The 25,286-nt window shown below is 39.7% G+C and overlaps 1 protein-coding gene across 2 annotated transcripts in view; it reads left to right on the plus strand.

Annotated features, from left to right (window-relative positions):
- dync1h1 (dynein, cytoplasmic 1, heavy chain 1) overlaps positions 1 to 25,286 on the plus strand; it is a 55,677-nt gene extending 30,391 nt beyond the window's left edge. Inside the window, exons 52-77 of one of the 2 annotated variants that reach the window (XM_061968224.2) lie at positions 1,842 to 2,037; positions 4,245 to 4,362; positions 4,446 to 4,661; positions 4,747 to 4,959; positions 5,060 to 5,187; positions 5,271 to 5,424; positions 6,523 to 6,669; positions 6,756 to 6,906; positions 6,978 to 7,231; positions 7,308 to 7,442; positions 7,516 to 7,610; positions 7,684 to 7,858; positions 10,261 to 10,336; positions 10,425 to 10,585; positions 10,663 to 10,774; positions 10,855 to 11,039; positions 12,416 to 12,529; positions 12,609 to 12,779; positions 12,859 to 13,076; positions 14,355 to 14,458; positions 16,203 to 16,411; positions 16,729 to 16,882; positions 18,077 to 18,219; positions 23,752 to 23,920; positions 23,997 to 24,121; positions 24,856 to 25,286. In XM_061968224.2, the coding sequence (XP_061824208.2) occupies positions 1,842 to 2,037; positions 4,245 to 4,362; positions 4,446 to 4,661; positions 4,747 to 4,959; positions 5,060 to 5,187; positions 5,271 to 5,424; positions 6,523 to 6,669; positions 6,756 to 6,906; positions 6,978 to 7,231; positions 7,308 to 7,442; positions 7,516 to 7,610; positions 7,684 to 7,858; positions 10,261 to 10,336; positions 10,425 to 10,585; positions 10,663 to 10,774; positions 10,855 to 11,039; positions 12,416 to 12,529; positions 12,609 to 12,779; positions 12,859 to 13,076; positions 14,355 to 14,458; positions 16,203 to 16,411; positions 16,729 to 16,882; positions 18,077 to 18,219; positions 23,752 to 23,920; positions 23,997 to 24,121; positions 24,856 to 24,984 (4,052 nt within the window). In that variant the 3' untranslated portion in view covers positions 24,985 to 25,286. Of the gene's footprint in view, positions 1 to 1,841; positions 2,038 to 2,168; positions 2,365 to 4,244; positions 4,363 to 4,445; positions 4,662 to 4,746; positions 4,960 to 5,059; positions 5,188 to 5,270; positions 5,425 to 6,522; positions 6,670 to 6,755; positions 6,907 to 6,977; positions 7,232 to 7,307; positions 7,443 to 7,515; positions 7,611 to 7,683; positions 7,859 to 10,260; positions 10,337 to 10,424; positions 10,586 to 10,662; positions 10,775 to 10,854; positions 11,040 to 12,415; positions 12,530 to 12,608; positions 12,780 to 12,858; positions 13,077 to 14,354; positions 14,459 to 16,202; positions 16,412 to 16,728; positions 16,883 to 18,076; positions 18,220 to 23,751; positions 23,921 to 23,996; positions 24,122 to 24,855 lie in introns of both variants that reach the window. The other variant, XM_061968225.2, reaches the window with a different exon arrangement.

Below are 25,286 nucleotides of genomic sequence, written 5' to 3' on the forward strand. Positions count from 1 at the left end.
ATTTTTAGATCTTAAGCAGATACGGGCAAAAAAAATCACACTATGCAATGGAATCGATCCCTATATGTTATCAAACAAGATTTGTCAAGTGACTTCAAGGATTATCTGTCGGTCGCGTTCTCAGACATGTCGAATTATCTGGTGCTCCAGACGTCAATCTACATGACAAAACCGATGGAAGCTTGAAAAAACATGGATGTTTACAACTTCTTTGTGTGTGGCTGGGTCATGGAAATTTGTATCAAGACTCTATCCTAAATCATGCATAGATTTTGGTCGGGTAAGGTTGCATTTCATGATTTAACTTTGCGCTTACAGCCATGTTTGTTGCCTTGTTGTTGCACGTGCCGTTTGTGTACATGTGTTTTTCCCATCTTTATCAGAATACAACTATAAATCTCAACGTTGCGTATGTGTTGAGCTGAAAGATTAATTTATTGCTGCCTTTGGTACAAGCTGAACTATTTTTTTTAGGTTGTGCTTACATTTCTTTCTTTTATTTAGACTCCACGAGTTGGCGGTTTACAAAAACAAAACGCGTTTCAAGGACTCCGAAACAAGATAAAATACAAATATTATCAAGATTATACTTAGAAGCTAAATACTAAACATTAACAGTATATCAAAGAAACCTTTAACGATGTGATCACTGCAAACTTGTGCGTTCTTCGACTGCTCCCTTGGACTGGAGTGCATGCTACTTTTCTTGTCGACTTTCATAAAATCTTGCACTCTTTCGCCCTACTAGATTACCTCTAGAGGAACTCTGAAGAAATTTGTATCCTTTTTGCGATTTGAACGCGTCCAACAGCCTAAAACAATGCAAGCATAGGGAATTTTTCTTAGAGAAAAGCAAACTGCCGCCGAAAACGCTTTGACAACAGACGCTCGCTGGCCCACCATTTCGCGTCTCACATTTAATGAGCCGAAACGTGTATAATTATATTAGGGATCTGCTTGGTAAAATTTAAGGCTTACCAATGACACAGTTTGTCTGTTTGTTTCTATGGTTCTCATCACACATTTATTCTGTGCCAGTGTTTTTTAAGTGTTTCTTAAGCTCTAGAGGGCCACCAAAACATGTCTGTTTCTCAGCTGTGGTCCGTATGGACCGCAGCGGTACTCTCTGTTAATACACTTTTCCACCACTTGTGGCAGTATTGACAATATCAAACAGACCGAAGAAGTCTGGAGTTGAAGACATATGGAAGTTTCTTAAGTACAGAAATTATGACTACATCAGTGAATATGTATTTGTATTTGCACCTATATTATATTGACAGTTTATAAAAACCTATTTATTTATTATTAATTTACATATACTTTTTGTTTTAATCAGAGTATATTATAAGAACGTTTATTTTTCATCAGTTTTTTGAGCCACTTGTTTTGCAGTATATTTGATAGTATTAATTTTTAATACCAGATTATGTGATTAACACATTGTTTCATATCATTTGACAAGGTTAATCCTGTTAAACTGTTAGTAGGTTAGATATGATTATTAAAAACAATTCATATCAAGAGTAAGATTAATATATTTAGCCCCAAGCTAAAAAAAACAAAAAAAACGGTTAAGAACCCCTGTTCTATGCCATGACTGGTACACTTCTTTGGTGGTTTGTAAACAAAAGTTCTGACTTTGAGACAAAGTTTAGCTAAACATTTGTTTTACTTTTGGGTTCCACTATAAATTATTTCTTATTGAGACGCAATGTTCACGTTCTGTCCCAGTATTATTTTCATGTTTTATTTGTGGTTCCCCAACTCAGGTCTTCACTTTACTGTATTATCCCTTACGTTGACATAATGCACACTTACTGTTGATGTGATGTTGCTAGCTGTTAAGTCCATTAAGAAGCAGCACCTGGTGGAGGTGCGTTCTATGGCCAATCCGCCTGCTGCCGTGAAGCTGGCCTTGGAGTCTATCTGCTTGCTCCTGGGGGAGAGCACCACCGATTGGAAGCAGATCCGATCCATCATCATGAGGGAGAACTTCATTCCTACTATCGTTAACTTCTCTGCCGATGAGATCAGGTGAAAGGAGCGGAAATGTTTTGGGATACTGTTCACTAAAAAGTGTGTTCTTTCTCTCCCTCATTTCCCTTCTTTGGTGCTTTTTCCTCCTCCATCTTTTTTCAAACACATTTCGCCTGTCATCTAACTAGCGGTGAGCTCGATTAAACGGCAGCACCTAGTAGAAGTGCGGGCTATGACCAATCCCCCAGCTGCAGTCAAACTGGCCCTGGAGTCAATCTGCCTTATGCTGGGCGAGGAGACCAGTGACTGGAAAAAAATCAGACAAGTTATTATCAGGGATAATTTCATCAGCAGCATAGTCAACTTTTCCTCTGAGGAAATGAGGTATTAACTGGTGTCCAAATGAGCACATCTGTCTGGCCTTTCTCAGATGGAACTGCAAATGATGCCATTGAATCAGTCCACCAATCAAGTGACACTTTTGTTTGAAATTTTATGACAAATTGGAATTAGCTAATCTGGTTAAGTAGTTGTTGTTTGTTGTCATCCCCTCTCTTCTTTTCTACGCAATATACCAGGAATTCATATTTAATTTGCCAAATGATTTACCATTGCAAATCCTCAAATAGTGGCCTCCGCTGTTATGGAAGCACACAAACGAATCACTGAAACAGACATCGGCATGGTCTTACGGCCGTGCTGCAATGACATGTGGTGTAACTTACCCACAGCAGTTGCTTCAGCTTCACTTTTCTTATATTGTGTGACACATGTACTGTATTATTAAGATACATCAAAGATATAGGGAAGAATAAAACAATAGATGAATAGAAACTGCTCTTCTCTCACTGTAGCCCCTAAATTACAATTTTCCATTGACCAATCATAGGATATCAGTGTGTTGAGCCCACTATTTATTAGATGCCCTTCTGCAACCTTGAGATTTGCAATACACATTTTCTCTTAGGATCCAAAAGGGATCTACTCATTTATGTGCTGTGCCGTAAGTCAGCAATAGACTAATATATATTTTTTCACTTTCAGTGCTTGAAATCTTTTAACTACAGATCTATCTGATATGTAATTTTTATTTCATGTTTTATTTTTATTTTTTTTTAATTGCCTTTTTTCCCAAAAATAACTTTTTATAATGGGAAATTGCAAAATATGCAGGGTTTCTAAAAAAAAGGTTTGCAGAGCGGAAGGAATATTTGAGGTGAGGTTGTTACAGCCTTGAATAAGTCAATAATTCACAACATGGATTTGGATACAGTAGACAAATATATATTAGTTTTTACAGCGCCTACTGATTTAGAATGAAATAGAAAGCAGGCAACTTGGTTTACCCAGGAATATCCCGTTGAGATTAAGAATCTCTTTTGTAAGGGAGTCATGCCACACATCCATACACCAGTGTTGGTGGCACTGGATGCAAGGTGGGTGTAGTGTCTTGCCCAAGGACACAACAGCATTAAGTAGGATGGCATAAGCTCGATTCATACAGAGAACCCTCGAGTTTCTGGACGACCGCTCTACCATCTGAGCCACACCAGTTGAGTTTATTTAGATAGCACAAATATTATATATATCTGTTATATTATATATAACTGCTTAAGCTTAAGATCAGGCATTTTGCCCGCGGAGGCCTTATTGAAACTATGTTTATTTTAATTGCATTTCAGTGGTTTAATGGCTGTTTGTCATTTGCGTTCATCAAAATCTCTGATAATTTTGCTTATGGGTTAAGAAGCGCAATTACACCAAAACAATTATTGACTTGTTTTTCAATCGAAAAGAATGAGATTCATTTGGTTTTCATGGAAAAGGCAAAGTAATATACCAGGATTACAATTGTTTAAAAAATAGCAGTTAAAATGAGAATCAATGGGGCTGAAAGAGATTATAAGAGAAAATGTGTATACTTTGTTTATAGGCTATTCTCTAACAAGGTTGCAATCAAAAACAAAATGCAATTTTGTTAAAAAATAAAAACATACAAAACTTGGGAAAAACTCCCTAGTGAAATTTCAGACCGCGAACCCTCAAACTGAACAATCATCATATAAGGAGCACATGCAACGCCCGCTTTGGGTCTTCGGGTGCACAAGGGTTAATTAATGCCTAGTACATTGCACTCTGCAGTTCATTAAATAAACATCCCCGTGGACACTATTTGAGGAACTTAATCAATATTTCTATATGCTACTGTAACTTTCTGCAGTGTTGCTCTCCTCTAAAACATGGATTGGGTTGTTTCTTTACAGTGACTCCATTCGTGAAAAGATGAAGAAGAACTACATGTCCAACCCGAGCTACAATTATGACCAAGTCAACAGAGCCTCGCTGGCTTGCGGCCCTATGGTGAAATGGGCTATTGCTCAGGTAAGGACCATCCCAGTATATTTAAATTGAATTGAGGTATATTCAAATCAACAGAGGGTTTAACTGTTACTTGACTTGTGTAGCTCAACTATGCTGACATGCTGAAACGCGTGGAGCCTCTGCGTAGCGAGCTTCAGAAGCTCGAGGACGATGCCACGGACAACAAGACGAAGGCTGAGGAGGTGGAGCAGATGATTAGGGACCTGGAGGCTAGCATTGCTCGCTATAAGGAGGAGTACGCTGTTCTCATCTCAGAGGCCCAGGCCATCAAAGCTGACCTGGCTGCAGTGGAGGCTAAGGTAGCTAACCAGCATTTCAAATCACCAATTCCCTCTTCGTCATCCTTTTGCATGGGGTTTTCTTAAATCGGTTTAATACTTGCAGGTGAATCGCAGCACAGCCCTCCTGAAAAGTCTGTCAGCTGAGAGGGAGCGCTGGGAGAAAACCAGTGAGACGTTTAAGAACCAGATGTCTACCATCGCTGGTGACTGTCTGCTCTCTGCGGCGTTCATTTCGTATGCTGGCTACTTTGAACAGCAGATGAGACAGAACCTGTTCACCACTTGGTCTCATCACCTGCAGCAAGCCAATATACAGGTAAGTTATATAACTTGCATACCTCTCAGACTTCCCATTTGTCTGGCAGATCTTGCTACTTTTTTTTCTTTTTTCCAACCCGCTCACTATTCTTCCTCAGTTCCGAACTGACATTGCCAGGACAGAATACCTCTCCAACGCAGACGAGAGGCTCCGCTGGCAGGCCAACTCTCTCCCAGCGGATGACCTCTGCACTGAGAATGCCATCATGCTAAAGAGATTCAACAGGTAAGTAGATGTAAACCCACAAAGTCTGAATACTATCATATCGAGAGTTTTAACACATTGACTCATCATGACCTCCTCAAAAGGTATCCGCTTATCATCGACCCATCTGGGCAAGCCACGGAGTTCATAATGAACGAGTACAAAGACCGCAAGATCACACGAACCAGCTTCTTGGACGACGCCTTCAGGAAGAACCTGGAGAGTGCCTTGCGTTTTGGAAACCCTCTACTGGTTCAGGTATTGCTGGCTTTCAGGACGATACTGCATGCTTATAGCTGGCTGACAACGAGGGCATTAATTGCCAGCTGGCAACTAGCACGCCAATTGCTAGCTGACAACTAAGCTAGTGCATTAATGGCTATCTTAAACTATCTTGAATGCTAACATGAATATAATAATTATTTATTCATGTTATATGTTATGTATTCACATTTAACCACATGTCAGTGTGTTGGCTCAGTGTTCATGTGTGTAGGAGCCTAAATGCTGTTTAAGTTAATTTACATTTTTATGGAAGGTGCTTTATGTTTATTCAGCCAAAATGGGCCTATTTACTTTATTTGCATAATACGAAAATGTATATATTTGCATGCTTAGAATATTTATAAGGTACACTTTATTTGTAATTATTACATTTGTCTAAATTTGATGACGTAACTGTTTGATTGCATATATGGCGGAAGGATCTGTGGTTGGTTGGTTTTTGGACAGAGTGCATTATGGGTAATGGCAGTCAGGTGCGGGGGAATTGAGCCACACAGTTTTTTGACCTCACTCTTACTTTTTCTTAGTCTTGCTTTTTCTAACACCTACTGTAACAAACTCCTTTTATTTTGCCATTCAGTTGTTCCCACATCGTTATTGTTTTACGTTTTTGAATTATTAAGTAAACGATACAAAACGAAGAGGAGCGTCTGGAATTTGTTTGTTGTTGCCGCAGCAAGCGGAGCAGGAGAAAGTAGAGGAGCGTCAAGCTAAAGGCTTAATTAGGAATCTACAATGTGTATTTATAGACATTTACATTTTTGGAGAAGTTGTGAGGGGAAATACATATATATATATATATATTTAAACTCAACCACTGCGTACCCCCTGGGGGTTGTGTGTTAAGTGCAGGTGAATAAACACAACATTTATTCTCGTACACAACATTTAATCTCCTTTGCACAGAGGAAAAACCTGAAAACTCTCACTACCTACTTCCCGCCCACAAACACTGCGCATGCGTTAACCCAGTACATGGAGAAACATGTTAACATGTGGACCCCTTGTTGAAGACCACTGATGTAGAGTATTTTGACTGCATTTTTAATTTGTCTCCCTTTTTTTTTTAAGGATGTTGAGAGTTATGACCCCATCTTGAACCCGGTGTTAAACAGAGAGGTCCGCCGAACTGGTGGGCGTGTCCTCATCACCTTGGGAGACCAGGACATCGATCTGTCGCCTTCATTTGTCATCTTCCTTTCTACACGAGACCCTACGGTAAGAAGGAAAATAAATGCCATTTACAATTTACCATAGATGGTGTACTTGAAATAAGTTGCTGACTGGTGTCGCCTTTCATGCAGGTTGAATTCCCACCAGACTTGTGTTCTCGTGTGACATTCGTCAACTTCACGGTGACTCGCAGCAGCTTGCAGAGCCAATGTCTTAATGAGGTGCTTAAAGCTGAAAGGCCGGACGTAGATGAGAAACGCTCGGATCTTCTCAAACTGCAGGGTGCGACGCACACTTGTACACGGTGACTTAAAGGAACACGTCACTGATCCACATTTTTCTTTTCTCTTCAGGCGAGTTCCAACTGCGTCTGCGTCAGCTGGAAAAATCCCTGCTGCAGGCGCTTAACGAGGTTAAAGGCCGCATCCTAGATGACGACACCATCATCACCACACTGGAGAACCTGAAGAAGGAGGCCGCCGAGGTCACCAGGAAGGTGGAGGAGACAGATATCATCATGGCCGAGGTGGAGGCAGTTTCGCAGCAGTACTTATCCCTATCATCCGCCTGCAGCAGCATCTACTTCACTATGGAAGCTCTCAACCAGGTCTTAACATAAACACATGGAATTACATCTAATGCTCGTGCTATCATTATCTTATCTTGTTTATATCTTGTTCCAGATTCACTTCCTGTACCAGTATTCCCTTCACTTTTTCCTGGACACCTACCACACTGTGCTGTATGAAAACCCCAACCTCAAGAGCATCAGCGACCACTCGCAAAGACTTGCTGTCATCACAAAAGACCTTTTCCAGGTAGGAACTCCAACTTTTAAGAGCAAGAACATTCACTCTCATTGTATGAAACTGTTTGTTTTCTCCACTTTAGGTGGCGTTCAACCGAGTTGCCAGGGGAATGTTGCACCAGGACCACATTACTTTCGCCATGCTGTTGGCCAAGATCAGCCTCAAGGGAATGACCAGGTCCATATTCAGTTGTATGCAGTTGTCTGCAAAATCTGCCAAGTACAATTCTAACTTGTTCTCAACTTTTTAGCGAGCCGTCCTATGACGCAGAGTTCCAGCACTTCCTGCGTGGTAAGGAGATTGTGCTAACTGGCACGTCTCTGCCCAAGGTGAGGGGTCTGACTTCTGAGCAGAGCGAGGCAATGATCCGCCTTAGCCGCCTGCCTGCATTCAAAGACGTGGTGGCCAAGATTCAGGCTGATGAGGTAAATACACTGTGACGCAGTTGGCTTGTTGTTTACCTAACTCTTCCGTCATTTCCAGGCTATAGAGCGCACCTAATTTTGGGATAAATTTTATTTTGTACAAATATTGGCCGCCAAGTTTATAAGCTGTAGGTGTACACATTGACACATAAAATATTTACGTATGCGCTTGTGTTCATTCACAAATTTAAGAAAAGACAGTGTCTTTAACACGGCATAAAGTAGTCTACTGGAGAGTGTTGTCTTCGTCCTCTAGTCCACTGAAACCGTTGAAGTCTTTGGCGAGCAGTGATACAGCCTTTTGAAGCCCAGTAGTGATGAATTTCCGTTTTGTGGGAATCTGTTCCGTTCTATGAAATGCAGTTACTAGATTACATGAATGTTAATAAAAACAATGTAATGCTATATTTTACAGACAAAAAGTTGTATACTGCATCCCAAGCTTGTGCTGCAGCACACATCTCATTGTGCAAAATGTGAATGTTTTAAGGGGAACAAAATGTGATCTCTTAAAGGGGTACATGTCTTGAATTCTTTCCAAAACAGGACACCACCACCCAGCCATTTAACATACAGCTCATGAAAAACAAGATTTTTTTTTTTAATTTTCATTACCAATGGGCCAAATCTAACCTGACTCTCGCCATATCCTTGTCGTTTGCTGAGTTCCACACATGAATCTGGGAGTCCTCCATAGATTTATTTCAGAAGGCATAGCCTTCTAAAAAAAAAAAATCATTGTATGTGATTGGATAAACCACTTGTCCGTTATCTTGAATGACGTACTACTTCAACCACTCACATTGAAATCAACCCGTGACGCTGATGAGAGCGGCGCTGGGAAATCCAAACCCGGTCGGAAGAAGAGCCATAACATTTTTGCCACCAAACAATGCCTTCAAAACCGTTCTCTGTTCATCTTTTAAATAATGAATATTCGATCGATGTCGCAAAACAGTTGCTATAGCAGAATCAATGTCAGCACACGACTCCTCGCTACGTGCCGCCATTGTTGTTTGAATCAAACAGTCCCTTCGGCGCTACGTCACATCTATGAAATCCCTCCCGGCGATCCTGATTGGTTCATTATTTTTTGCTGTCGAGAAGGAGTTTGCAATGCCTTCGAGCTCAGACCCTTGTGTTGAGCTCAGTGAACTACAAGGGTCTGGCTAGAGTCAAGTTAGGCCAAATCATTTATATTACAAAATAATTGAATGAAAATGACTGCTTTTATTTTAATATTATATTAAAACATTTAACTTATGTCAGCTTTGGGACTGGTGTGATGCTGGTGTGACGACAGTGAACACGTTTATGTTGCTCACGGGTGGACCACTGAATGCTCAGGGAGGTTTCTGCGTTTGCTCAGATAAATTAGAGCGAACATTGCTGGATAGTAACCGTTAATTCAAGATTATCATTGTCAATTGCTTACAGGTTTGTCTATACAGACAATGGTAACCTCTTGACTTTATATAATAACTATTTGCAGAAGGACAAGGGCATTACATTTATTTTAAGTGGCAATAAAAAACATTAAATTAGACTTGCTGATACCTGCAGAAACTATGTTTAAGTGTTGAAGTGTTAGTTGAGTGTCTTTAAACTGACAATTAAACAAGTGTAAAACAATGTTCCGTTTAGTGTCTTTTAACTTCCTGAGGAGCACTCTCCTCTGCAGTGGACATTTATGTTTTAGTTAGGAGAATGCTGATTCTCAGGCTGTTAACTGACAACTTAGCTTTTAATAATGTAAATAGCTCACAAAGTGATGTTACACTGGCTTCTTGGTTTTACATCAAGGATATTTTCCGGGTTATGGTTCGTCAAGTGACCTACTACTCATATTCCTCGTTGTAGACGTTGTGGTGTGCAGTGTTTCTTTTGCATGTCCATGCTCCCTCATGAGGATTTATGCCAAAAGAAAATAACTGCAAGTCTGCTCATTCATCGGACCGACGAAAGACTCCCAACTTTATGTTTTCTCATTAAGCGTTATTGTGTTCATTGTAAAATCGTAATGTGTCCATACTTCTGATTTAAACTTTGCAGGAGGTTCATGGAAGATGTAGTTTACTAGTCAGACCAGCAAAATTAATAGCGCTAGAAAAAAAACTACATTGACGGGAGTACTCCCAAGTTCTTGTTCGATACTGTCACATACCACGGCATTTTAAAACCGAAATATTGCGATATTTACAATACCGTTGCATCCCTAAAGAGTGTGTGTGTGCGTGACTGTGTTGCCGCTCTTCAGGGGCAGACATTGTCCATCACACCGGAAAAATCCATAGTCTAGTCGCTGCATTGTATAAAGTGTAGGGTTTTAGGAAATACCAGAAATTATGGTAAATTTGCTTATTATACTGAGTATGTCATGTTTTCATGATGTTTTGCCACAGCAAATCTTCATGTGGCTTGAGAGCAACAACCCTGAGCTGGCTGTTCCTTACCTGTGGTCAGAAGAGAAGCAGTCTAGTAATTTTTTTTTTTTTGTTCAACTCCATCTACTTCCCACATGTGCTGTTCTGCACTCAAACCATCTGTTTACCCTCTTCCTCCTCAGCTCCTATTGGCCAAGCAGTGCACCAGATGTTGCTGATTCAGACGTTCCACCCAGACCGCCTGTTAGCCATGTCTCACATCTTTGTGGCAAAGGTCCTGGGAGAGACCTTCATGAACATCATCGAGCAGCCCATCGACCTGGCCAATATTGTGGATAGTGAGGTACTGGTTATCTTCAAGAAGTGTTCTTAGAACAAGTCATGTTAGTGTTGCAATTATCTGTCCTTTTATACATGCAGGTGAAGCCCAGTACACCTGTGCTGATGTGTTCTGTCCCGGGTTATGATGCTAGTGGTCTAGTGCGAGATCTGGCTACTGAGCAAAACAAACAAATTACTTCCATCTCCATTGGTAAGGACAAATGAAATGTTAAACATGATGCCTCTGAAGAATACTTTTGCTGATTTGCGATTTTTCTTTTTTATCCACAGGTTCCGCTGAGGGCTTTAACAAGGCAGACCGAGACATCAACACCGCCGTCAAGTCTGGGAGGTGGGTGATGTTGGAGAACGTCCACTTGGCCCCAGGCTGGCTGATGCAGTTGGAGAAGAAGCTTCACTCTATGCAGCCTCATTCTAGCTTCAGGCTCTTCCTGACGATGGAGATCAACCCTAAGGTAGCTTGTTCTTTTTTTCCACAATTCATCACACATAGTATGTATACATTGTGTGTTGTAAACCTGAGATGGGCATAGTAATCTATTTGAATGCAATTGAGGCTACTTTGGTAGATATTAGAGGCACTGACTGAAGTCCGTCAGTACTATCTGGTACCGGTTCACGTAAAATCAAATGGTGCCATATATTGATACCTTTGTTGCCTGTGACGTCACATCCGGTTACAGACTATGCACCGGAGCAAACAAGCACTCCCTTCTCACTCAGAGCGGACTTAGTCGAACTGCCTTTAGGTAATGTTGCAATTATCCATGCCAAGCAAGTACCGGTACGGTATGCCTGGTAGAAAACACTTAAACGTAAAGTAAGGCTCCACTTTTCAAAATGTGCTAGCTCAATGCAAATTTACTTAAGATTTGCCATAATGGAAGAAAAAAAAAGGTTTCATGGAAAAAGTTTTTGCTAAAATGTCGTAAGGGGGGACCCTTACAAAAAATTTAAAAAAACGGACTTGCTTCAGCAGCACATTTCTGGTGCTGTAGTTGTATAAATGTGATGGGAAACGCTTATTTTGTGAAACGAAAAGAAATGTAAAACTGTATCATTATACATAAATTAAAGGTGCATCATTGATCTATTTTTAATCGAATCGTAGCTCCTGAATTGTAATCGAATTGTGAGGTGGCCAAAAATTCCCACACCTATTTGCCATCATGCTACTGTCTAGCATTAGCAATTTTACATGGCGATTTCAACACCTAAGTTGGTAATAACTACAACTAAAATGCATGTTACAATCAACAGCTGGTGTGTATGTAATAAGTACAATACTTACAGTATAAACATTTTGTAGGGTGCAACAAAAGACTAGATTCAGTTTCATGGCAAAGACTACTTCCTAACTAGGCAAAACACCATAGCCTATACACTACTGCTACGTTATTAAACAAATTAACATTTATTAACAATGAGCACACACAGACTGACAGAAAATTGGTACCGTTGTGTTACCGGTATCGATTCAAATGCAAAAGGTACCCATCAGTAGTTAAGGCAAAATGGAGTGTACTACTTCAACCCACAGAGACTTTATTGACTCAGTATCCACCAGTTTGTTTCCTGTACTATGACGTAAGGTTAGCAATATCCCAATATGCCACTGGCATGGAAACACTAATAATAAATAAACATTAATTGCCAATTGCTCATGGATAGAGCATAGTCGGCTACTTGTATTGGATTGATGTCCTGTGGGATATGCTGTGGTCATCTACCACAACTATTTTATATTTATTATAGAAAGATTGACAGTAAATCGCAAACTGAACTACTTTTTATCTCTGTCTTCATTTGAACTGAATTATTTTCCCTTTAGGTTCCAGTGAATCTGCTTCGGGCTGGTCGTATTTTTGTCTTCGAGCCTCCTCCTGGTGTAAAGGCCAACATGCTGCGCACCTTCAGCAGCATACCTGTTGCTCGCATGTGCAAGGTCACCTGCAGCTCAAACTTACCTGTACCCCTATCGCCACGGTTTCCTATCTTAACACATTTTTCCTATGTTTTTACAGGCTCCCAATGAGCGTGCCCGTCTGTACTTCCTGCTGGCCTGGTTCCATGCTGTCATCCAGGAACGTCTGCGCTACGCACCTCTGGGTTGGTCCAAGAAGTACGAGTTTGGAGAGTCTGACCTGCGCTCCGCCTGTGACACGGTCGACACCTGGCTGGATGACACCGCTAAGGTTAGTTAAAGCAAATGCCGCCGCCTGCCCCCAATACAAATGATACACATGAATACAAATGGCACCCCTACGCTCACAGGGTCGTCAAAACATCGCCCCAGACAAGATCCCTTGGGCAGCCCTAAAAACCCTCATGGCCCAATCCATCTATGGCGGCCGCATCGACAATGAGTTTGACCAGCGTCTGCTTAACACGTTCCTGGATCGCATTTTCACCAAGGGGAGCTTTGACAGCGAGTTTAAACTCGCACTCAAAGTTGACGGACACAAAGACATCAAGATGCCTGATGGCATTCGGTCAGTAGCATCACCCAATCTTTTCTCAGCCAGTGTGTACTTTTTTAATTTAAAGGATAACTACACTTTTGGGGTGAATTTTGCCTATCATTCACAATCCCCATGTGAGACATAGGGATTTTGAATGCATTGTAATTCGTAAAAGACAAGTAGGAGGTGGCTAACAATGCAGCTAATGGGAGTACTCTATTGCACCCATAAAGCACTCTATAAAAACATCGAAAAACTGCCAACAATACTTTATTTACATCTCGTGACCTAGATATGAACCAAGTATTAGCGATATTGTTTTGTATTAAGAGCTAATGTTAAGTAACTGTTTTTAGCGTCGCCGTGATCACAGAGAGGTAACTAGCTTATGCAGCTTCAGTACTGACATACTGAGCTGCTGCATCACCTCCGAGTAATTGAAAGTTAATTTTGAATTATAAATCATCCCTCCCACCTGGATAGTAGAACCGAGAAGTTGGTAAACTTTGACATTCAATCTAGACTCTGAGATGGTGAGAAAGACACGAAAAAAAACGCTCGTTTGCTGCAAACTTTTTTTTTTTTTGCTTGTGGTGGAGAATTTATTAATTATTCATCTAAATGGGAAGATATGAACATCCCATCAGTCGGCATTCCATTGAGAGCAGACATTGTACAGTAAGTGCTTATTTTATTATATTTGTACTTTGTATTTCTTGTTTAGCACTTGGTAATACTGCTGCATGATGCTTAGTGTTTTACTAACGCTGGATCTGTTTAGCACACAGCTTCTAAAACCTGTAGCTCATTGTCCGTGTATTCAAGCTCAAATTCTAAGGTTCTGGATCATCGTTTGTCCCAAAGTAATCGTTGTTGGCTCATGAAGTCTGTAATGAGTAGTAGTGCTGTTGCCATTGTTGGAAGGACAAAGGCGAACGTCGTGATGCGTTTGAAATCAATACACCGCTTCATGCTTAAAATGACCAAAATACGTAAACATTTCATATTATCAATGTGCATGTTACTATATTACATATATACTTACCGTAGTGTATAAAAAACGTTAAGGGAGGTTTTTTTATGTTTTTTAGAGCACTTTATTGACAGAATAGAGGGATTCCCATTGCGTAGCGTTTATTTACGAGTTCCAGTGCACTAAAAAATGTGTGCTTGTCTTACATAGGAACAGTGAATGATAGGCAAAATAAATTAAAAGTGCAGTTTCCCACAAACTTTGTGGGTGTGGGTGTGTGTATTTATATGTAAATGTGTATGTATATATAATTTGTTTACTTTTTATTCTTCTAGGCGCGAGGAGTTCATGCACTGGGTAGAGATGCTTCCTGACACTCAGACGCCGTCTTGGCTGGGGTTGCCTAGCAATGCGGAGAAGGTCTTGCTCACCACTCAGGGTACGCTGCCAGCAGTCCTCTTTAAACACTGCGATTGCACTTCCATCATATCCATCTTCTTCCTCATCAGACCTGTTTTCATGGAACAAATAATTAACCACATCTCCTTTTTATCCTAGCTCTTTCTCACGTTCACCTTGACCCCATTTTAGATGCAGAGATGTTAGCCCTGTGGTGATTCTTTACATCTTTCCAATGGTCATTAAGCAGCTGTATAGGTTTCTTGTTGTGCAGTTTGTGTTTCCTTTTGTAGCTGTCATATTTACAGTAGAAGATAAAAGGAGTGTGTATCCTCACCCTCCAGCAGCTGTATTTCACAGCCAACATGTCGCTTTGCTAAGACACCATTCCCACCCTCTGACACATCCCCACCATGCCTGCCATGCCATCAGTCACTTTATTAGGAATACTTGAATTGGACCCACTTTAAACATCCACATCCTTCCCTAATGTACAGTACAGGCCACACGTTTGGACACACCTTCTCATTCACAACACAACTGATGGTCCCAACCCCATTGATAAAGCAAGAAATTCCACTAATAAATCCTGATAAGGCACACCTGTGAAGTGAAAACCATTTCAGGGGACTACCTCTTGAAGCTCATCAAGCGAATGCCAAGAGTGTGCAAAGCAGTAATCTGAGCAAAGGGTGGCTATTTTGAAGAAACTAGAATATAAAACATGTTTTCAGTTGTTTCACCTTTTTTTGTTAAGTACATAACTCTCATGTGTTCATTCATAGTTTTGAGGCCTTCAGTGACAATCTACAATGTAAATAGTCATGAAAATAAAGAGAAAACATTGAATGAGGTGTCCAAACTTTTGGCCTGTACTGTACATGATAGCAGTAAAGATGTCCCGATCCTAAACCCCATATTTAAAATGTTTCACTGATAGGCTGATGAGCTGCCGTGTCCCAGTATTTAAATGGATAAAGATTGTACTTTCGTGAAAGATTCCTTCAAAGGGGAACACTCAGGGAAACACAATTACATCCTTAGATAGCCGTACTCAATTGCTATGAATTTGACATAATGATGCAGCTCTTGATGTCATTTGTTAACCTCACAACACTAGTTCACGTGTACCTGATGATTAAAGTAATAAAGCGGCTGATGAGTGAATACCCTTTTCAACACTCCCTCCCCTCCCCTATATCACAAATATGTCCCTCCTCCTGTAAAACCCAACGAATGCACATCATTTTCTCATGTAAAAGTCAAAGGTGCAGAGCTTACTATTGCTTTTCATCATTTTCTCCAGAATAATTAATGCTTAAAGTAATATACTGTATATTACAATATATGTCAAGTGTAATTGAAGAGTAAAACAAAAGGTATGAACTTCGGCAGACTGCAAAAAAGGTGTGTAGATGCCTGGTCCATAAAACATGGGTGCTTACAACATTGCAAAGTGACCACATATTGGTCTATTTTTGTAGTCAAGTTTTTCTTGAAATGGGGAAAAAGCCTTTTATTGAGAGAGCTATTTAGTTTCATGATTCATTCGGTTAATGATTTGGGCATGTCGGTGATTACAAGGAGGTAATATGTACTTGGAACCTACATGTTTGTTTGATGGATGTATTGCCTGAAGCCTTGTCTGTCTCACTTTTTGTGTTCTGAAGCAACCCGAGCTGAGCCGTCATCAAGATGAGCTTTGTGTTCCACTTATTAATTTCTCCTTCCCGCTCACTCCCCGTTCCTTCCTTCCTTCCTCCCTCCCTGGCTGGGTTGCGCAGGCACTGACATGATGGGTAAGATGCTGAAAATGCAGATGCTGGAGGATGAGGATGACCTTGCCTACGAGACCGAGAAAAAGGAGCGTGCATCGTCCACATCCGACGCCCAACCGGCTTGGATGAGGACGCTGCACGGCACCGCCTGCAACTGGCTGCAACTGATGCCCCAAACTGTCAATCCACTCAAGCGCACAGTGGAGAATATCAAGGTAAAATGCAAGTGGACTCTGACCCACATTTAATGTCACTCAACTTGCAACTAGGAACCTCGTTTTACGAACACCTCTATTTGCTAACTTTTCGGTTTACAAACATGTACATCGCACCAAATATGCCTTTGTGCGAACCAAATCTCTGTGTTCGAACACTTTATTCATTCAGTTTGTTTCCCCCATGGCAGCCATTTTGTGCTTGCTCATTTTGTAGAGAATGTTCTTTTGTGATGAGACTGTTCGTAAATTGAGGTTCCACTGTACTCCCATGATGGTCTCTCAAGATTTTAATTGTCTAATTTTTTCCTCGCCAGGACCCACTGTTCCGCTTTTTTGAGCGTGAGGTTAAGATGGGCGGCAAGATGCTTCAGGAGGTCCGCCAGGATCTGTCAGATGTGGTGCAAGTGTGCCAGGGCAAGAAGAAGCAAACCAACGATCTGCGCACTCTTATCAGCGACCTGGTTAAAGGTACACCGTTACGCACTACACAATAATGGCCCCTTAAAACTTCTCTGAGCAATCGGAAAACCTTTTAAGGTTGTTTTTCCCAAAAAAAAGTAAAAAGACAACACTCATTGTTAAAGTTCAAAAGCCTGGGTATTAGTTTTACTTGCAACTGAGAAGTAAAAAAAAAAAAAAGTAGATCCTTGCCTATTTGGGGTTTGCCATTTGCTCCACCGCATATTGGAGGATTTTTTTTTTCACAATAAAACTTCCAACTCTGCCTTTTGATTTTCTTTTGGTGAAAAGTTTATTTTGAAAACTTTGTTTTGATAAACCACTGCTATAGGAATTTTGCAATAAAAGTACACTTTCACTTGCAATTCCTTTTATTTTTAAAATGCACTTTTAAGTCTTTTTAAAATGTTTAAACTGTCAAGTGTATTGGTAAGGGGAAAAATAAACTGCATTTGTATTGTATAAAAGATGAGAGACAATTTCAATGTTGAAGTGTTGATCAAATTGAATTGTGATTAATCGAATTAGAACCCATTGAATTGAATCGATGTAGAAAATTGTTCGTGATACCTTGCTTGAATGGCGTGTACTGCACAATTAAGGATGGGTACCGAATTTGGTACTTTTTTTTGGCACAGACCGAATCCTGCCTGTCCTGTTTCACGTAAAATTGAACAATGCCATTTTTCGGTACCTGCGTTGCATTAGATGTCATGCCCGCTGCCGACTCAGCCTCTTTGCACTTTGCGATCACTCCAGCAGCACTGATAGCGGACTAACCCAAACAATACCAATATAAAAATGTACTTAAATGCTCCAACAAAGTAAAGCTCCACCTTACCAAAAATGTGCTAGCTTGATGCTAACATACATAGACTTTGCTATTGACATCTACACTAGTGTATGAATGAGCAGGACTTGTTAGCCTTCAAAAGATACTAGTAAAAGAAAATTATGAAAAGGAAAACAAAAACATTTTTAGCTGTACTTCCTGCTGATACTTCTTGCAGCTTTATAAATAGCATCGGTAGGCACAATACATTTCATTATCTTTATTTATTATCATCTATGCATTTCACCAATTAAGTTTTATAAGTGTGAGTTTTAACAGCTATTTTTTGGGGCATTTTATGGGTGCGTTCATATTTGCGGGGTTTTACTGTACAGCCGATACTCATTCGTTTGTATTTGACTGTGTTCCAGGCATCCTCCCACGCAGCTGGTGTCGCTACACGGTTCCCGTTTCCATGACCGTTATCCAATGGGTGGCTGACTTCAGTGAGCGCATCAAACAGCTGCAGCAAATCTCCCAGGGAGCTGCCAGCGGGGGCGCTAAAGAACTCAAGGTAAAAAATGTGTATAATACATATTATACAGCACGTTTCTTGTACTTTGAATGTGATAACATGGTACCATCAGTACTAGACGAAGGAATCTTACCACAACTCATGATTCCATTCTGATTCTTTGAGTGATGGTTTGAATTGAGAGTTGATTCTAAATTTAATCGATTCTCGCACTGTATTATTGGTATAAAAATGATCAACCTTTTCAAAACAGGTTACAGGTTACAAAATTGCCCTTGGCTGCTGACATATGACTTGGGATGGGCACCGAAACCCAATTCTATAATAGTAGCAGCGGTGCTGATTTACACAGTAGTAACTGGACCGGAAAAAGAAGCTATCCGTGCCTTAGGGCAGTGGTCCCCAACCACCGGGTCCGGGCCGCACAAGAAATAAAAAAAAAATAAAAAAATAAAAATATATATATATATATATATATATATATATATAAAAATTTTTTTTTTTTTTTTTTTTTTTTTTTTTTAATTAAATCAACATAAAAAACTCAATATATACATTATATATCAATATAGATCAATACAGTCTGCAGGGATACAGTCCGTAAGCACACATGATTGTATTTCTTTATGACAAATTTTTTTTTTTTTTTTTTAAACCCTCGGTTTTTCAAGCGTTGACTGGTCTGCAGCTACAAAAAGGTTGGGGACCACTGCCTTAGGGCATGGGTTTCACTACGTAAAGCGCTTTGAGTCACTAGAGAAAAGCGCTATATAAATATAATTCACCGCACCTCACTACCTCACCTTAGTTCAGTGCTAAACAAATGAAGACTCATCAACCTGCAGCAAGTGCCTGGCAGTGACATTGTATAAGTATCGTCTTGTAAGTAATGTAGCGTCCCGACAGAAGCACACAGTCTGACGCTCTTTTTAAACTTTATTGCCAACTTTAACACGCCAGCTACAGCCCTCATAACACCGTTGGCACTGCAGCATTAGCCTAGCCAGTAACCACAACAACACAGCACTTCATCATTATGCACCAATGACTGTTACCGCAAGCAAGGTTGTATTTAGGAACACCTGGAATTTTGAGCATGAAACATTACAACTCAAGTTGTTTTTTTGCACATTTGTTCTGTATATTGCTGCAATAATTATGACAATTTTTTTTTTTTTTTAATGTATTATTTATTTAATTTAAATCACAGAAATATTTGAATTACTTGTTTGTTCAACCTTAATGTCACAAAATTATGCAAAAATAAAAAGGTATTGTTATTTTTGTTTGTTTTTTGCAAATATTTGTATTTACTTTTTCCAAAATTTTGAGTTTACAATTTAACTGACACTAGTATCAGTTAAATTGTAAACGATACCCATCCCTACATTTAACTTACACGCACAACCAGTGTTCATTTTGACAGCAGTTTTTATTTAGTTTGTCTTTTGATGAACATATTTTAGTTTAGTCACATTGGTTGGTTGAAGTTTATTTCGAACATATAAACAGTATCAACATGATACATCACATATTTTTCATTTTTCTTTACAACATGACCGAAAAGCAGTAGGAAGAAGCAAAGCTTATTTAACCCTACCCCTTTTCCACATCATAGAAATTACTAACACATATGTTTATGACTTGTTCTCAGTTTGTAACACAATTTACATCAAGGATTTCTATATTTTATTTGACTAAATCCACAAACATTTTAGTCGACTAACATTACAGTACATTTCTTCGACTAAAATACAAAGTGTTACATTATTAAAGTTGTATACATAAACTGTTGGCAATTTGGAGAAATCATATTTTAACCAACATTTAATAGCTTTGTAAATATTTTCTGTTCCATCATTAAATATCACTGTCTTTAATAGTAACAGTAATTCAGTACAGTATGAGATATTTCGAAACATAAGCTTCTGCCTGCTCGTTGTTGCATAGATGTCCGGACAATTAGTCTGCAGATGGCACGCAAAGTTGGTTGTATTTTTACCGGAGAAAACCGAGCATTTTAGTCTACTAACATTACAGTAAATTTCTTCGACTAAAATACAAAGTGTTACATTATTAAAGTTGTATACACAAACTGTTGGCAATTTGGAGTGCGTAACTTAGAGAAATCATATTTTAACCAACATTAAATAACTTTGTAAATATTATATATATACATATACATACATACTAGAGATGCGCGGATAGGCAATTATTTCATCCGCAACCGCGTCAGAAAGTCGTCAACCATCCGCCATCCACCCGATGTAACGTTTGATCAGGACTGCACCCGCCCGCAATCCGCCCGTTGTTATATATCTAATATTAATTAAAAAAAAAAAAAAGGGTGAAAACTATGCGAATTGCACCTTGTGCAGACAAGATTTTTCGATCGGACACGGAGGAATTAGCGATGTAAAAGACCACGTTGGGACAAAAAAACACAAGTCTAATGCCGTTGCTAGCGATACAAGTGGAAAACTTTCAACGTTTTTCGTCGCCCAAACAGATTCTTTGGATGTGATAAGTGCTGAAGTTTTATTTACGGAGGCAATAATTGAGCATGGACTTCCAATCGCACTGGCTGATCACATGGGACAGTTAATAATGTAATGCAACCTTTAAAAATCATTACGCGGTGATCGCGGTCCCAAAAATAAACTTTTCTTGCATGATAATGTCAAGAAAAATTCGCTTTATATTACTATAGAGTCCTTTTAACGAATGAGTTTGATGGTTTATCACAAACCTTAAATTAAAGAAGTCCTTTGTTCTCCTGCACCATGCATGCACAATCCTGTCGGCTGTATTTCACAGCACGACATACTGTTAAAAGTGTTTATACTATTTATACTTTCAATTAACAAATTGAAGTCTTGTGAAAGGTTGACAGGATAACTGGCATTAACTGTCAAAATAATTTCAAACTATTGAAGTTAGCTTACAGAATAAACATGTCAATCAACCCATATGATTTTTGCTGTAATATTTTTGTTTTGAAAAGTCACTGTGACTGATAGAAAAGTGATGGTTTTAGCAACATTTTAACCTGTCTGAATGCTAATAATCATTTTGCGTCGGGGGGCGAAGCCCTGAACCCTCCACCAGGACTTTGTCCTGGACCTACCGGGGCCTGCGGCCCTTGGACCCCTGTTACGAGCCCCCGGCCACGGGGGTGGCGGGCAGGTAAGCTGCTTACCTGCTGCGCGTGACGCCGGCCGCGGCGAAAGCGGACGAGGCGGGGTGTCGGTGCGGTGGGCGCGGTAGTGAGCCTGGACGTGCGTCGGACCCTTCTCGCGGATCGCCTCAGCTACGGCTCCCGGTGGGGCCCTCTCGGGGGAAGGGGCCTCGGTCCCGGACCCCGGCGAGGCGTCCCTTCTCCGCTCCGTAAAAGTGTCCATCTCTTTTCTTTTTTTTTCTTCTGTTGTGGCATATGCTGCAGGTGCCTGCTCGTTTTTCGTATGTGGGTAACAACATTTAACTATGTATATATATTTCCCAATTGGTTTAACTGCCACCCGCAAAAAAAAAAAAAAAAAAAAAAAAAAAAAAAAATCTAATTAATCCGCCCGACCCGACCCGCGAGCGGATAAAATCTTATTTTTTTAAATTTCATCCGCCCGATCCGCGGATAATCCGCGGACTCCGCGGTTGTGTCCGCAAACCGCGCATCTCTAATACATACATATATAATCATTTTTATTTCAGACCCACGGGGATCCATATCACTGTCTTTAATAGTAACAGTAATTCAATACAGTATGAGTTATTTTGACACATAAGCTTCTGCCTGCTCGTTGTTGCATAGAGGGGGGGGACGTCGTTGTGGCTTGTGCAGCCCTTTGAGACACTTGTGATTTAGGGCTATATAGGTAAGCATTGATTGATTGAGATGTCCGGACAATTAGTCTGCAGATGGCACGCAAAGTTGGTTGTATTTTTACCGGAGAAAATCGAGCCACTGGGTTTACAATGTATCTTGTTGTTAACTGTGGCAAAGATAAGTGTATCCATATGTCTTCTCTTTCTTGTAGGTGTAAAAGACATATTGTATTGAGGTGTACAGTCTTGTTTTCCCAATGAAGAATCCAAACACCTTGCCTTTAAAAAGACAGTTGTTCTAATTAGATCCCTGCTGTGATTTACGCCCCGCCCCTCTCCCACATGCAGCTGACTAACTTGTCCCACCCGCCTAAAGATGAAATTATATATGATTGGATTTCATCTCAACTTTTTCGTCTCATTTTTACTTGACTCAAGGGTCAATTAATTTTGTAATTTTTTTTTTGTCAACATTTATTTGTTTTGATTGGTTATTGTCCCATTTTAGTCAGGGGTAAAAAAAAAAAAAAGGGTGTTGACGATAACTAAGACAAACATTTTTAGCCGACAAAAGTAACTGCGCACAGCAGGTAAGTACGACGATGACCTAACAATAAAAATGTTTTAACATTGATATAAAAAAGAAAATACCGTATTTTTCGGATTATAAATCGCAGTTTTTTTCATAGTTTGGCCGGGGGTGAGATTTATACTCTGGAGCGACTTATGTGTGAAATTATTAACACATTACCGTAAAATGTCAAATAATATTATTTATCTCATTCACGTAAGAGACTAGGCATACATCAGCAATCGTCACACACACACACGTCAACCAATAACAATTTGGCGGGGGCGGGTCATGGCAGAAGTGCATTGTGAAAAAAAAAAAGATGCTACCTGCTACTACTTCCGTACCTATGAAAATTGATCATTTCGACATTGGCGGTAACTTATAAAAACTGAGAAGGGCTGAACAAAAATGGCACCCAAAAGGAAATCATATACTGCAGGTTACAAGCTGGAAGTAGTGAAATATGCAGCTGTTGTTCACTATTTTTTATTTAATTTAAATTGCCTTTCAAATGTCTATTCTTGCTGTTGGATTTTATCAAATACATTTCCCCCAAAAATGCGACTTTACTCTAGTGCGACATATTTGTTTTTTTCCTTCTTTATTATGCATTTTCAGCCGGTGCGATTTATAATCCGAAACATACGGTAGTAATTGCTTTAGAATCGGATTAATATGAATCTTGATTCGTATATGAATTAATTTTTTTAGGCCCCCTAACCAGTACACATGAATTTTTAGAAATGTATTGTTTTATTAAAAATTGCATTTTTCTTTTTTTTAATATTAAGAATTCATGTATAATCGGAATAAATAAGAATTGTGATGTGATTATTATTATTATTATTTTTTTGTACCCCTACTTTTGGAGGGGGCGCTTGTCTAAAAATCATGTTGCATGGGGAGATATTATTCCACTCATGTCCAGTAGGTGTTGGCAGTGTACATTACTAAATGGGGTATGGTCGGTTTTCATTCATATAGCAAATCTTACATGGCAAAAATTCTCAACAGAATCACAGCAACCTGCACTTTCCCTTGTATTTGTAGCTTTTGTGTAAATATTTGCTTAAAACTCTCAATCAATATATAATGAAGAAAATAGGCTACCTTAGGCTCTGTGTGTCACTTTGAACACCACTAATCAATAGCAAACATGGAAATTATTTCCCTAGAGCATCCACGTTTGTCTGGGCAGCCTGTTTGTGCCCGAGGCGTACATCACGGCCACCCGCCAATATGTCGCCCAAGCTAACAGCTGGTCGCTGGAGGAGTTGTGTCTGGAGGTCAACGTCACCACCGCCCAGGGAGCCACGCTGGACGCGTGCAGCTTCGGCATCAAAGGTCTTATTTTCTACTGAACGTCCGCAATGAGTGTTTTGGAGGATTGCCTGTTAACGCCGACTGTGTAAATTTGTAGGACTCAAACTGCAGGGAGCAACATGTGCCAACAACAAGCTGTCATTGTCCACATCCATCTCCACTGAGCTGCCTCTCACTCAGCTGCGCTGGATCAAGCAAAGCAATGCTGAGAAGAGACACATGGTAGGATCGGAATACATCCATCTTTTATTTTGTTTCCTTTTTTATTTTTTTATATTTTTTTGTCCTGTCCAGCTTCTCAGGCAAATCATATAGTTGATGTAGATGCCCATATCGGCTATTCAGATTTACTTTACAAAACAGAAGTGTAGGATACTTCTCTTGTTGCCTTATTTGTATTTGACTTTATTAAATGTATTTATATTATCATTTGGTGCAGCCGGGCCTTGGCAGGAGGGCATAGAAAAAGAAAAAAAGGAAGACAGGGGGAAATTGTGGGATTAGACAGAGAGACAAAAACAACTACAGCAAACACAACAATAACAACAACAATAGAGCAACATCAGCAAATACGACATGTACAAATATGATGGTAAAAGTGATAGCAAATAAGCAGTTAGCGAAAATAAAAAATAATACAGAAATGACAATGAGCATTATTACACTACAAATGGAGCAATACAAATACCAATAGAAATAACGCTATTGATAATTAACAATACCAATAATGTACCTCTATTATCAACAATACAGTTGTTCAAATGCAATAATACATATATGTAATAACTAGAGATACGAAATAATACAGAAAAATGGAGGGGAAGAAAGAGAAGCAACCTATATTAACCTTGTAGATTGTTATAGTAACAATAGGTTAAGCTTTGTCAGTGTGCCATGTGTTACCCAGTTTCCCCTATTTTGTTTCTATGCACTCATTGTTCTTTTCTTTTCTGCAGGTTACTCTGCCCGTTTACCTGAACTTCACCAGATCCGACCTCATCTTCACCGTCGACTTCGATATCGCTACCAACGAAGATCCGCACAGCTTCTATGAGCGCGGAGTGGCGATCCTGTGCACAGAGTAGAAAAACACCTGAGTCACAGTCATAGTTAACCAACCTATTAATCATTCGTAAGCACTGCATATTAACCGCCTGTTTTAAGCCTAGTCAATTATAATACTTTGTGGAGCAGTAGTGAACTCATTTTATGCATATTGGAAAGTGTTCTGAGAAGATATTAGAAAGTGTTCTGAGAAGGTGGAGAGGGAAGTTGTCAAATGGTAAATGTCAGGAATCGTGTTTGGAAAGAGGAAGTTGACAGGAAAACCTGTTTTTACGAAAGAATGCGGATGTTTTTTGATTGAATAAAGCTCGCAGAAATGAAA

This window comes from Nerophis lumbriciformis, linkage group LG08, assembly GCF_033978685.3.
Source record: "Nerophis lumbriciformis linkage group LG08, RoL_Nlum_v2.1, whole genome shotgun sequence".
Classification (NCBI taxonomy): domain Eukaryota; kingdom Metazoa; phylum Chordata; class Actinopteri; order Syngnathiformes; family Syngnathidae; genus Nerophis; species Nerophis lumbriciformis.